This window comes from Coloeus monedula, assembly GCF_965178545.1.
Source record: "Coloeus monedula genome assembly, chromosome: 18".
In the NCBI taxonomy this organism is placed as follows: Eukaryota; Metazoa; Chordata; class Aves; order Passeriformes; family Corvidae; genus Coloeus; species Coloeus monedula.
In genome coordinates this window covers 3,534,659-3,548,002 of record NC_138798.1, presented here as the reverse complement: position 1 = coordinate 3,548,002, position 13,344 = coordinate 3,534,659, and the positions used below count along the sequence as shown (strand labels likewise).

Below are 13,344 nucleotides of genomic sequence, written 5' to 3'. Positions count from 1 at the left end.
TCCAACCCACACAATCCATGGGTGGGAGCAGGGTACAGGAGAAGAACATCCTCCTGCATGCACAGATGGACTTGCTCAGCTCAGCTCCAAGGGACATCAACTGCCCCTGGGGCAACCACTGCAGGTACTGCTAGCACCAAAACCTTCAACAGCTCCTCTCATTGCCTGGACAACACCTGGGCTCTGTTTTGTCTCACAAGAGTTTGAACATCTAAAGGCTGAATTTGGCTCTGCAGGAATGGGGAATCATTTACCAGTTACTGAAACAATGCCCAGGCTGGATGGGGATGCAGCAGCATGGAGCCACACAAGACACAAGGCAGTGTCTTGAGGGGAATGTCATCACATCCTGCTAAGGCTCCAGAGGGGCAATATGACACTTCAACAAAAATTTCTTCCAGTTCTGGCCGTGACCACACAAGAACCCAAAGACGCTTCAACACAAAGGGCAAATTCAGCCCAGATGTAACCTCAGGGACTTCAGCAGAGCTTGTTGTAGGGCTGAGCCTGACCCACCTCGTCTGTGTGTAAGCACAGCTGGGAAATTCGCCCTGGGTAGCTGCGAGAGGACCCACTGCATCCACACAGCTTGTCCCAGGGATGCTGATGCTGTCCTGCAAGAGGCACCTCAGCAACCAGCACGGCATTCAAAGCACACACAACAGCCGGGTGAGACAGCTGGTGACAGCGGTGGCTTTCAGGGTCTCTAGGGCTGTTGGGCACTGTGTAACTTCCAGTTCACTCCCCAAACCATTTGCTAAAATTCCCAGCAAGCAGCAGAACTGCGCTCGCCTCATTCATGCTTCAGGATCTTTATGATGATCTTTGGTGTTTTTAAGGCACCCCTCCCATCTCAATAAGTCAGTGTTTAGCCAAACTACCAGGAGAACAGGAGACTGCTGATCCCTCAATTAAAAAGTGCTTTTCTACTTATAAATCTGGAAAAACACCATTGTCAACTATACAGTCTTCCTATTACACACCAGCTATGCATACAAACTGATACATTCATAAGCTGAAACATGAAAGGCATAATCAACATACAACGAAGTGACTCCTTGCAATCCTGTCACCCTCCCCAGCACAAAGGCAGGGCCTCTTCCCGTCACAAGCCAAGCCAAAACAAAACCTGGCTCAGATGGGATGTCAAAACGTCAAACTGTACATACTTAACCTTTGCACTTCCGAAACAGCAAAGATCCTGTGAAAAAAAAAATTATTACAATTCTTTCCTTTTTATCTTCTCAAGCACATAGGAAAGAAAGTTTGTACATTGCTCCCTCAAAAATTTCCTTCATATAACAATTCAGCACAGCTTTTTTTCTTTCCTTTTTTCTTTGTCATCTCCTAGTTTCTTGAAAAAGCCCTCTCTGCCCTGCCTTCCTGTCTGGCAGGTTGTGCTGTTTGGAAAGGATCCTTTTCCTCCCCTTACCTCGTACTGCCCACATCCCACTGTTCTACCTCTCATCCTGCTCCCTTGGCTAAGCTTAGCTGGACTTTCTCTGCAGACCTTAATCACTGCTCTGAGATTAGCAGGGTTAGGTGTTGCAGACAGATGTAGAGCCCTTCCTCTCCCACACCCCAAATCCCTGCCAAACTCTGGCTTAGGAGCATCATACTGGATCTTGAAATCAAACTCCAGGCTCTTGCATGATAAATCAGAGCATTTGCTGGGCTTGGCTATACCTCCTTTACTTATGGCAAGTCTGGGTGGGTTAATCTGCCTGATGATTTGACAGCACTTCACCTATACAACTGATGTTACTGTATCAGCAATCATTGACAAAAACCGTGCTTGTTTTGATGGGAAACAGGAGGTCCTTCAAAAGCACTGATCACCTCAGGAAAAACTTCCCTGTGACTTTGCTGGCATCCTCATGAATCCTGAGATTTTCCCAGCTACAGCACCTACCCAAAGAGAGCTGGCCTGGGGCTGCTCTGACCCTTGAAGAGCCAAGTATTAAGTCAGTAAGTTCAAACTCTCTGTCCTTTATTGCTTCCTTATGATACTTAATGAGCCTTCCCTATGCTAAGATATCACTCCTGCTCTGCTCCCCAAGCCACACAGTCACTAGAAATATTCGTGTCTGCCTTCCCTCTGTTTTGCCGGAGGATTCTCTGAAGGACTGGAGTTGAATAGTGGTATCACAATAGGCTGAAGCCGGAGGTTCAGCTTTCCAGCCCTTACACAGACTCAATGCCCCTCTCTAACTCAGCTGGAAAGCTACAGCTCAAATTTCAGCCTATGTTAAGTCACTGTTCAGCTCCGCTCCTTCAGCAAAAGAGAGGGAAGCCAGAAGAGCCTTTTTCTAAAGCAAAAAACTGTGTGGGGAGAAGGGTGGGGAAAGGAACCAAAAACACATGGAGATCATTTTTATGCATCACAAGGAGCAATGAAAGGCGCAGGCAACTTTTCAAACATGTCAGAATAGCTTAGTGTGATTTGTTACCAAGAGGAAGTTTGAATAAACAGCTCCAACAACAAACATCAAGTTTTTTGGGGGGAGGAGACGAAGAAGGCAGCAATGACCTGCATGGAGACCCTGCTATCAACCTTCAGACTTCTGCAGAGGATTGAGGCACTTACATCATTCTGTATCATAGAACCATCGACATGAACTTCTGACACCAGCATCTCATTAAGGAGAAACAAAGACTTAACATGGGCTTAAACGTCAGCATGTTGCTGCCCTGTATCACATCCCAGCCAGTCCCCCAACCCCAGCGTCTGCTACGGAAGTGCCTGACCCCACACACCAAGCTGGCACCTACCCATCTTCCTAAACACACTCATAATTGGCTGCAACCCACTCACATGAGAGCAAGGACAGCAGATACAAACCCAGAAAGGCAAGGAGACGAGGGATGTCTTCCTCGCTGGCTTTTAGGCAAACTAAGAGTATCCTCTCTTAAGCCTGCCAGACCGGAGCTCAAGGAATCAAAACTCCATTCCTAATTAACACATCATCAGGCCCCACCAGCCAGGGACTTGCCTCCCAAGAGGGGGGCCTGGGCCAGCCTGGATGATGAATGAGATACTCAAGCAGCTGAATTGTTTCAAAGGCTAAACTGGCAACTGCAAGGACAAGCAGGTTTGGAAAGGCATGCAGCAAAAGCAAAATATCCAGCACAGTCACATTGTTTTCACTATTTAGCACCCAGACCTGCACTGCTGTTACTGCTGCAGAGCTTTCCCTCCAGTGAAGCACCAGGCAAAGCCCATGGCTAGGGGAGCAGCTCCTCCTCTCCTGAAATGCAGCTGCTTCTCTGGTGAAAACCTCACAACTGCAAACCACTGGAGAGAAATCCATTCTGCCAGCTTAACCCCAGTAAACTTTAATGAGTAAATTAAATTGATCTATCACACTCGGGACATTTACACAAGACCAGCCCTCTTGACTGCAGCATTCTTGCACACCAGGGACAGCAGTTTCACCTGCTAGCATGACCATTCTAAACATTGAGGAGAAAGGTCTGGCATTTGCAAAGATCTGTATTTTGACTGTTCCTTGACACAGTACAATAGGACCAACAAGTCCACTGCAGTGATACTCGCATTTGTTGCAACAGACCTCCCAAACAGACATGCCATGCAACATAATTCCTGTCTGCTGGCACCACGCCACTCTGTTCAGCTCTCTCTCCCCTCCTTCAGCCACAAATGCCCCAGCAGAGGCAACAAGCTCCACTCTATTATTGGAAGACTCAGTGGAGCACATCCCCCACAAGTCAACTGCTTCCCCCTTTCAAATACTCCCTCCCTCCGGAGCAAAGTGAGTACTAAAACCCAGCAACTGTCTCCTGCTGGAACCAGACGGCAGGAATAGCTGGAGAGCTTTCAAACACCCCATACACTCAATACTTCAGTGCAACATAAAAGCCCCGTTAAGCAAGTGTGTGCTTGCATACACAGCCCTGCTCAGGGACCACAGCAATGGCAGAAAGTGCTCCATTAACTCCTCTAGTGGCTTAAGTGCTTGTCAACACTCAGGACGTTGACACAGCCTAAATACTGGCCAAACTTTGGTGGCTTCTGCAGTCCTTGAGCTCTCCTGAAGCTATAAATTGCAGCAGGCTGATATTATAAATAAGGAAAGCTGGAGACTGCAAATTGATTAAGACCATTACTTTGTGTCACATCTAACTCATATCCAGCTGGCTTGAGTGAAAGGAAAAGCCACCAGAAACCCCACGCTCTGACAACACAAAGTGCAATTCCCCACCTTGTCCAGCTCTGAGGACACGTGCAAAGCTTCAAAACTCAGTTCCAGCTCACTTACCTCGTCCATTTTTTCTGACGTTGGAGTCTGATCACCAGGCACCATTTCTTTAGCCTCCAAGATTTCAGTTTTGGAGGTCCTGCTCAGCTGATCAATGGGAGTCATGCTGGCCTCTGATGTCCCCCGGGAATTCTGACTCAGAGAAGCTGTCCCAGGGATGGGCTCATCATCATCAGAGTCAGGTAACGGTGTGGGGCTGATGTCCTCCAAGCCTGTGCTGGAAGGGCGCGAGGAAGGCGTCTGACCCCTGAAACCGGGCTGAGAGTTTGAACCATATGTTGGGATGGGGGAGAGCTGGGAAGAAGAGGAGGAAATAGGGCTACCTTCCATTCGGACCTCATTATCCGAGTCATGCTCATTAAGAAAGGGTAACTTTGTTCTCTGCTCTTTTAAGAGCATCTCAATCCTTGAGTCCAAACTGTTATGTTGCATTTCAGACTCCATGGTGGGGGTGCCAGGGGTCTCACTCCTCTCTGGAGTCTGAGAGAAGGATGCTGTGCTCGGTTCAGGAACAGAGTTCGAGTCGGGCAAGGGCGGAGGCTCCTCCGGCTTCTCCTTCACTGGGACAAAATCGATGCTTGGGGCAGCACTGCTTTCCACAACCATCTCAGTGGGAGGTGGAGCAGGTCTCCGGTACTCTGTCTCCCTGGAAGTTTGGGGAAACGGCTGCTCATCAGATTGGGGAAATACAGCTGGTGCTTGGTAGGGAGAGAAGGCAGATTTATAGCTCGAAGAACTAGAGTGGCTCAGGGGAGGAGTGTGAGAGAACTGAACTGGCTCCTGCTGATGGGATTTGAATGTACTAAACTGATGCTCCGTGCCTCGGAACACCCCCGCCGAGTTGTGCACGTAGTGGTGTCCCGGGCGACGGTTGTACGCATCCGTAAATTTCGTCTCGTGCCTCCGGGGTTTGTACCCACTGTCCTGCCCAAAATGGTACACGGGCGTTGTCTGACGGCTGGAATAGGTGGAATCCTGGGAGAACGGCGTCCCCAAGCGTGGGGTGTGGGGCGTTCCTTGGGACTGCGGGGTGAATTGGCTGTACGAGTTTGGGGTGTCTTGCCGACAGCTGGAATAGGCTGTGTCATGGGAAAAGGGCGTGCTGCTGTTTGGGGTAACGGAGGATCCCGCGGAAGAAAGGGAACTGTCCTTCATGCGCTTCAGGGAATCCGTCAACTGTAACGACAGAAGAGAGAAAAGCACCTAAACACACACTTTTATAAAGGTATTTGTCTAATCTGTTTGGTTTTCAGAGGAGTTGAGCACCCAAGAGTTCGTGCTGATTTCCATGGCAAAAAAATAAATAGGTTACAGCATCCCTGAAAACACAAACCATTATCCAATATTAACAGTCCCCTTTGATTTAAAAGAAAAAGACAAGCAAAGAGGAACTGGTCTGCAAGAGGAGGAAGAAGAAAGCAGATACAAGTTTTTCTTCTAAGCTACCCCCCAAGAGCATCAGGTGAACAGGAGACTTGCACACCATTTCTAGCTGAAACAGTTCCAGTTTCTAGCAACTATGTAATGCTTGTCTAAACTGCAAACAGGGAGGAAAATAAGAAGAGCCTTGAGATGTGAAATTGTCAATTTATCTTTTTTGTGAACAAATCAAAACATACAAATGAGTGAACTGCCAGCCTGCAGCCAAACTCATGCAGCAGAGGTGACCCAACATCCTCCCTGCCGCTCATCTGTAACAAGGGAGAAGGCTACACAAATAAAAAGTACAAAAAGTTCTCAACCGCCAGAAAGACCATTTTAAAGCTTTTCACAAAGACAAATGCTCAGAGAGCTACTGATTGCGGCATGTGAAACTGAAACCCTGCAAAACTACAGAATAGCCAAGTAATTGCTCTGCAACTCACTTCACAGGCACGTTCAGGGGGTTTCTAGGAGCAGCCCTGCTCCAGTTATGACTCTGCTGAGTCATAACAGTGCCATACTAATCATCAGCTCCAGAATCAATTTTCCATAAAGCAAAGCAGGAGCTCAGTGAGAATCCTCCTAGTAGCAACAGAGGATGGACTGAGCTCCAGCTCCTCAAGAGCACACCAGGATAGTCAACTGGTGAGGCCACAGGCTGGCTGCTCCTCTCTCAAGCACAGGTAGACACAGACCTGTAAAATTACCTACTTGGAACACGCCAGCACCATCAAACTCAAGCTGAACTCTCACCTAGCTGCTATGTTCACACATCTCACCCACTCAGTAGCGTGGACTTGCTCTCAGTTTGACCCCCTGGACACGACGACCACAGAGGCACCAGTAAAGTTTCTTCCTCAACTGTTCTAAACCCACAGAAAGGAGCAGGAAGCATGTGGCTGGTTCTTAACAACATCCACACCTCTGCACCTTTAGTGTAGATGTGCTGTGGACTGTTTTTCAGTGGGGTTTGTGTATGGCCTGGCGGCAGGGATTGCAGAACTGTCATGTCTTTGCTGCTCTGCATGAGGGGAGGAGCAAATGCCAGGAGTAATTTACTAAACTACAACAGCAAACAAGTTTGTTGGCAGATTGTAGTGTCAAAACCATGATGCAAACAGTTAAAAGTTACTCACAAGGCAATAATTCTGGTGGTAATTGGGAAAAAATCAATTCAGGACAATAAATAACACATATGAACACAACATCTAGAGAAAGAATCTTAAGGATAATTACAGCAGGGACTGCTTTGGGCGATACCATCAATTAAGTGTTTTGCTGTTAACCCTGAAAAAAAGACTAAGAACAAATCTGCCCATTTTTATTTGAGATGTGGAAGCAGCAGAAATGAGCAGTCAGGGTCTACTCATAGCAGGGCTCCCAGCAAAATCATTACTTGCCTCCCTTCTGCCTTTAAAAGCACCTTGCTGGGAGGTCAGGAAGAACCAACCTCTTTATGATTTTGTTAAAAGGATACCGGAGTTTTGCCTTGGTGCTGTTGGGGTGCTTTGTGGGAGGAGATATTTACTTTTTTCAGATCAATGGGATTTTCATGTTCAATGTACAGCTATTACCTGACCTGAGAACACCTGATCACAGAATTAATGAAATCATGGCATTTTAAGAAGTTGCAGAGAAGCAGAGAGAAAGAAAAAAAAAAATCTCTGCCAAATCTCTTTCAAATTTGATGTCTTAAAATGAGTTCTTAAGTCACAATGAGGAGCCAAAGTACATTTAGACAAGCCAAAGAGGCTGATGACTTCACACAAACAGGCTTCCCTCCCCCCAGCCTTCTCATCCCAGTCGGATTCACAGGGAAGCAGGTAACTGTGCAAAGCCACATAGAGAATTGTGCCCTAAATATCGAGGGACCCCTGGAAGCCCGCAGGAATTCTGTCCAGTGCTTTTATGAAAAGCTGATTCCAGCAACTAATTAAGATTCTGGAAAATTGATGCCACTATTGAAGCTCAGACACCTTCCACCTCTTAGCCTTTAAGCAAGGCTGAAGTCCGTGCGCGCTGAGGATTACACACCGCAGACGCCAGGCCAAATGTACCACTGTAAATCATTCCCCTGACTTCAAGGGAATAATCTCATCTCAGGGACAGATCTGATCCAGTCCTAACTGCAGGAATTTCTAATGTTAATAGGGCACGTTCTGTCGGTTCTGTAGGCATTTTTCACTCAGAAAGACAAAAAGCACTTCCCGTGCAAAGCAGGCACAGATGAGCCACATGCTCTACATTCAGAAGTACATTTGCTATGGCAATTATGAGCAAGTTCTATTTAAATGTGAATTAGTAACATCCACTGGAACTACAGCAAGACAAAGAAAAGAAGCTAAATTAAAAACGTTAAAATGCTTATGTTAATGTTTGGGATTTTCTAGAAAGTTATTCTTAAAAAAAAAAAAGCCAAGCACACCTACCTGGAGAGCTTCGTTCCCAGTCGGGGACACGTCCTGTTCGGTGCCTACAGGGAGGGTCTGAGGAGTGTAAAGACCACTAACGAGCAGTTCATAGAATCTCATGCGGGTTTCACCTGCACAGACCACAATGCAAGAGTCGATTAAACTAAAATATCACAGTCTATGTAAAAATACACATTCTTGACACTCACATGACCCTGCTACCACTCCCGGCCCACTGCATCCACACAAGAGAGGAGCATTTATCACCTCTGAGCTCACAGGGATCATTTTTAAATAATCTGCTGGACAAGTGAAGTCAGACACTCCCTTCTCCAGCCAAGACAAGGAGGTTTCTAAATCCTTTTTCCTCTCTCAGCCTCCTTGGCAGCTCTGCTCTCTACCATGCTTTCTGGAGCGCAGCCGTTTCCCTCCTCTCCAAAGTGCCAAGCAAATAGCTTGCAGATTTGAGAAGTGAAACTCTCACCCAAGGGAGAAGCCTCTGCCAACACCCAGAGCCACTTCAGAAAGCTCTCCCCACACACCTTGCTCATAGAAACTGCCTGTTACTAATGCAAACACAATATATGGGAATGCTGAGGACAAAACCTTGAATGCTGTCTTTCCAAAAAGACACCAATTAATCCTTTTTTTCCCCCCCTAGTTTAAGGGGAACTCAGTGGCATCCTTCGAAGAATAAAGGCAGAGAAGCAAACTGTCCCATATAGTGTTACTGAGCCTCAGCCTTTTCATTCCTAAAGTCTACAAAGACCCAGTTTCTTACTATTGAATTTTTCATTGCTACAAAAACTTAATCCTACTTATTTTGCAGCCTGTAAGAAATCTGTCATCAGCTTCAAAGGCAACAGAATCAGACCCTGACACTGTCTGAATTTTGCTCTGAAAGATAAAGAATACATAGAAAAATGGACAGACCTAGCACCTGAGCCCAGAAAATGAATTCAGGCAATATCTCCCCAAAACCAGGACTACTTTCATGAGAAAGCCCCGCAGGATCAAACCCCAAACTCCCTGTGAATCACCCTGCTCAATTCAAAAACAAAGCACCCCTCAGCACAATTTTGTCCTGAAAAAGACTTATTTATCTTGAACAAACGCTGCAGATGGAGTTATTTGGGTATCAAATATCATTTCACAAAGTCCTGAGCCACATCCCCAACTATGTAAACTGTTTTAGTTTAACCGAAGTCATGACAAAATAGATCTCTTCACTGCAAGAGTTTGAAGATAAGCTTGAAATATTAACACACACCACCCACACATGACACTACAATGCCACAGATATGGAAGTGTTAGGCTTATTTTCACTTGCTCTTAAAAAAACATAAAGTAATTGTTACAGTTTCATAGTCCTTCCTGGATCCCAAACAGAATGCAGGAAAAGTTACAATTTCAAAGAGGTTCATGAATGTGAAATGATTCCTAGCTATTGCTCTAAGACAAGTAATTACTAATTGTGTCCAGTCTGTAGATGGATAAACTGAGCCAGAAGAGTTTCTTTAAACAACCCTGTCTCAGATGAGGAGACTGGATTTATTAGTTTGAGATTCCCAGGCCTATGCTCACGCCAGACAGATAAAAATGACATTTTCACTCCTAATATTTATTTTGCTACACTGTGAAAACAAAGTTTTTAACCAACCTTTCATTGTCTTGCAAAGCAGAATACTAGAAAGAAATGCTGAAAATGACACATACGTATTTTAAGTATGTCCTAACCTGCTAATGCTATTTTAGGATCACCATTTTTACTTGATTCTGACAGATTATAGCACACTGACAATCCTACTCTTTTAGAACGAAAGAGAAGCAACTGTGTGAAAAAAAAAATACACTGGGAGCATAAAGATGGCAAACAAAACAGCAATGCAATTTGAAACTGACTTCAGCATTTTCTCCCAGGAAACAGAAGCATAACCCCCCCCCTCATTTTCCTGATGTGCTACAAACTTTCTGGAACAGCTGCCTGGTCAAGACTTGCAGCGTAGTTTATAAACGGAGGAGAACAAGGAGGAAGGTAGTATGTTTAAAATGATTGTCATTAAGACATCCATCACTTACAAAACAGCTTTAGCTTATATTATTAAATCTGCAAGTGGTTAATTTGTCCTTAAACGTGATTTTTACCTTCAAATTTCAAAACAAGGGAAGGAACCCATCTGTAAAAATTATTGATACTAGAATTTCAAAGTATACATATGTAAGGCCAAGCCTAGCTCCCAACAGAAAATATTATACTACTACTGTGATTTTTCTTCTAACAGTGGTCAGTAATGTCAATAAACATCCTGTTCTACTCTATCACATGTGGCACACCAACTGCTGTGTTGGTTGTGCACTAAACTGTTGAAACCTTTTAATACAGAACAAAAACATCATCATTTTTAAGAAAATGGTGTTAGCAATGTCTTTTTCCCAATAAAGAGTGCAGCAAGTAAGTTTTAAGCTAGAAATGCCGCCTTTGGAACGTAGAAATACAATCAGCAACTGATCCACACCTCCTCAGTTTTAGACATTTTTTAAAATTCAGGCAGATTTCAGCAAAGCCCTTTCACTAGCATGCTTGGAGGAGAGAGAACAGACCAAACGCAATGCCTTCACACTTCCAGAAACTTTGTTGGGCTTCTGAGGGCTCAGTGTGGGGCTGGGAGTTGGCTCCTCCAGGACAGGGAGCTGCTGTCACTTTAAGAGCCAGTCTCACACTTACACACTCGCACACACCGACAAGTGCTGCGTGTGCACTCTGCTGTGCCAGCCCCCGGTCCGCTCTAAGTATCAATGAAATGCCAGGCACGCAGAGGACAGCACCCAGCCCCGCTGCTGCCGCTGGAATCCACGCATTTGGGTCCCAGGAACAACCAGGACTTGCCCAAAAATCCCAAGTTTGCAAAAGGCAGGTGCCACCGGGTCCAGCAGCCCTGGCAGGCGGCTGAGAGGGACCAGCCTGGGGCAAGGAGATGGGGGACACGGGAGGACAGCGAGCAGGGACAGGGACGGGCAGGGGAGAGGCAGGATGGCAGCATTTTGCAAATTACAGGGCTGTCTCTTAGCAACAGACAACACATTTGGCTCCACGTGACTCGCCCAGGCCCCAGACACCAGACCCGCTGCCGGCTCCCTTCGTATTTTTAATCACCAGGTCCCTGCCCTCTGCAACAACCTCTGTGGTTGAGAGTGGGACAGGCAGGGGCTCTGCAAACCTCAAACGCATGAGGCCCGAATGTGCCCCCTCACCTTTTGTATCCAGCTCCACGTGGATGATGTTGCCCATGACAGAGGTGTTGTGAAGGTGCTGCACAGCCTCCCGGGCACCCTTGACGGTGGCAAAGACAACTTTGGCAATGCCCAGGTGCTTCTTGTTCTTGGGGTTGTAGAGAATCTCCACCTCTTCCACTTCGCCGTATTTCTTGCACATGTCGGCCAAAAAGTTTTCACGGATGTTGTCGTTCAGCTTGGCAAAGGTGACCTGCTTGGGAGGCACTGGCCCCACGTAAAATTCATCAATCTGGAAACGGGCACAAGGTGCGGAACAATAAAAATAATTGGCATTGTTAATGAGTGTGGGGGAGGACCTAAGCATGGCACGGGAGGGAGGGGGTTAAAGCATCCTGCAAACTTCGGGGGAAAAAAAAGCCTCTGAGGCTCTGGATGAACCTCAGAGCTAAACAGAGGCTCTGCCGCTGCAGCCATTCATTGGAACCGGCTCCTTTCTGGGCTACAAAGATGCATTTTGAGCCGTACTGTCAGTGGAGAGTCCCCCCTCACTGCCCCCCACCCGAGAAGTCCCAGCTCCAAAACCTTCAAGTGATCTCGTTAGACAGATGCATTGATTTCTTGTTATCCTCATAGAAGAGGATTATTGTTAAACAGTTTACTAAATAACAATGTTAATAGGAATATGACTATCATTTAAACAGTCCATTAAACTATTTGGAACTCAGGCTTCACTCCCAGATAAACAAGTATACAGAGCTAAAGCCAAAAGTCAGGGCAGTACCTTGAATTTGGGGACAGACAACTCCAACTCCTTAGTTTTGGTCCATATTCGCCCTATTCTGGGATCCCTGACACAATCCACAGGAGCGATTCCCGAGTTCTGGGAGGAGGAGGAAGAGGAGAGAAAACACAGAAACAGCAACAACAAGGCTTGAAATTTAAGACAAAAATAAAAGAAAAAATAAACCCCAAGGAAGCACGGGCTGTCTCAAGGGAAGGGGAAAGCGCGCACACACACACACGTGTCAAATTGCAATACTGCTGGGAAAAGCACAGAGATTGAAAACACAGAAAAAAGCCGCAGGTTTGGGCTCCTGACAGTTGAATACACAGTGTCAGGTGGCTGTAACTTTGGTGGCTGTGCGTGTCCCCCCCAGACCCCCCTCCCACACACATGTGCTACGGCGGGGATTACCACGACCCGGAGGGACCCCCAGCCCCCAAAACGCCGGTAAGACGGAGGCTGGCAGGGGGAGACACGACACAATGGGGGAAACCCGGGAGCCCCCCACTCACAGGCATGCTGAAATGTTGCCCATCGTAACGGTAGAGTTTGTGCTGTCCTTTTTTCAGAGCCGGGTCAATAATCAACTTGTAACTTCTCCAATGGTGATTTCTTTTCTCGACAGAAGTGCTGGCTTGCGTGCTGTTCTCCATTCCGTTGATCCAACCTGAACGCGGGGCGGGGGGGGGGGGGGGGTAGAGGGGGGGGGGCGAGAAAGAAAGGGGGAAGGGGAAAAGAAAAAAAACCACACGAAAAACCATAAAGTTAAAAAAAATATTCAACAAAGACCTCTTCGTTTCGGTGTGTTTTTTTTTTTTTTTTTTTTAACGAGCCGCCCGCTCTACACACCCAGGCAGGGAGGAAATCCACCGCGAAGCGAGCCCCAAAATGGGGGAATTGCCAACCGGGTCCCCCCCTCCACCCCAGCCAGACAAGAGGCAGAGAGGGAGGAGGAGGAGAGGAGGAGGAAAAAAAAAAAAAAAAAAAAAGAAGAAGAAGAAAAAGACCCAATCTCACTTGAACTCTGCTTTTTGCCATGATCTTCAGGGTGCTTGGCTTTTTCCCCCGCCTTGGTCTCTCGGAAAGACATCGCGCTGGGCGGCCGATCGTCTCCGGGCGGCGAAAGGCGAGCTCCCGTCTCACATGGGGCCGGTTACCGGCGCGGGCTGCCCGCCAGGCTCCTGCCTCCCGTTTTCGCGAGCCACCACATATT

The 13,344-nt window shown here is 46.8% G+C and overlaps 1 protein-coding gene across 1 annotated transcript in view; it reads right to left on the bottom strand.

Annotated features, from left to right (window-relative positions):
* SETD1B (SET domain containing 1B, histone lysine methyltransferase) overlaps nucleotides 1-13,280 on the bottom strand; it is a 47,560-nt gene extending 34,280 nt beyond the window's left edge. Inside the window, exons 1-6 of the mRNA XM_082293251.1 lie at nucleotides 13,149-13,280; nucleotides 12,644-12,798; nucleotides 12,129-12,227; nucleotides 11,366-11,636; nucleotides 8,132-8,244; nucleotides 4,281-5,456 (exon numbers count right to left, since the gene is read on the bottom strand). Coding sequence (XP_082149377.1) covers nucleotides 4,281-5,456; nucleotides 8,132-8,244; nucleotides 11,366-11,636; nucleotides 12,129-12,227; nucleotides 12,644-12,798; nucleotides 13,149-13,221 — 1,887 coding nt within the window. The 5' untranslated portion in view covers nucleotides 13,222-13,280. The remainder of the gene's footprint in view (nucleotides 1-4,280; nucleotides 5,457-8,131; nucleotides 8,245-11,365; nucleotides 11,637-12,128; nucleotides 12,228-12,643; nucleotides 12,799-13,148) is intronic.
* Between the last annotated feature and the right edge of the window lie 64 nt (nucleotides 13,281-13,344).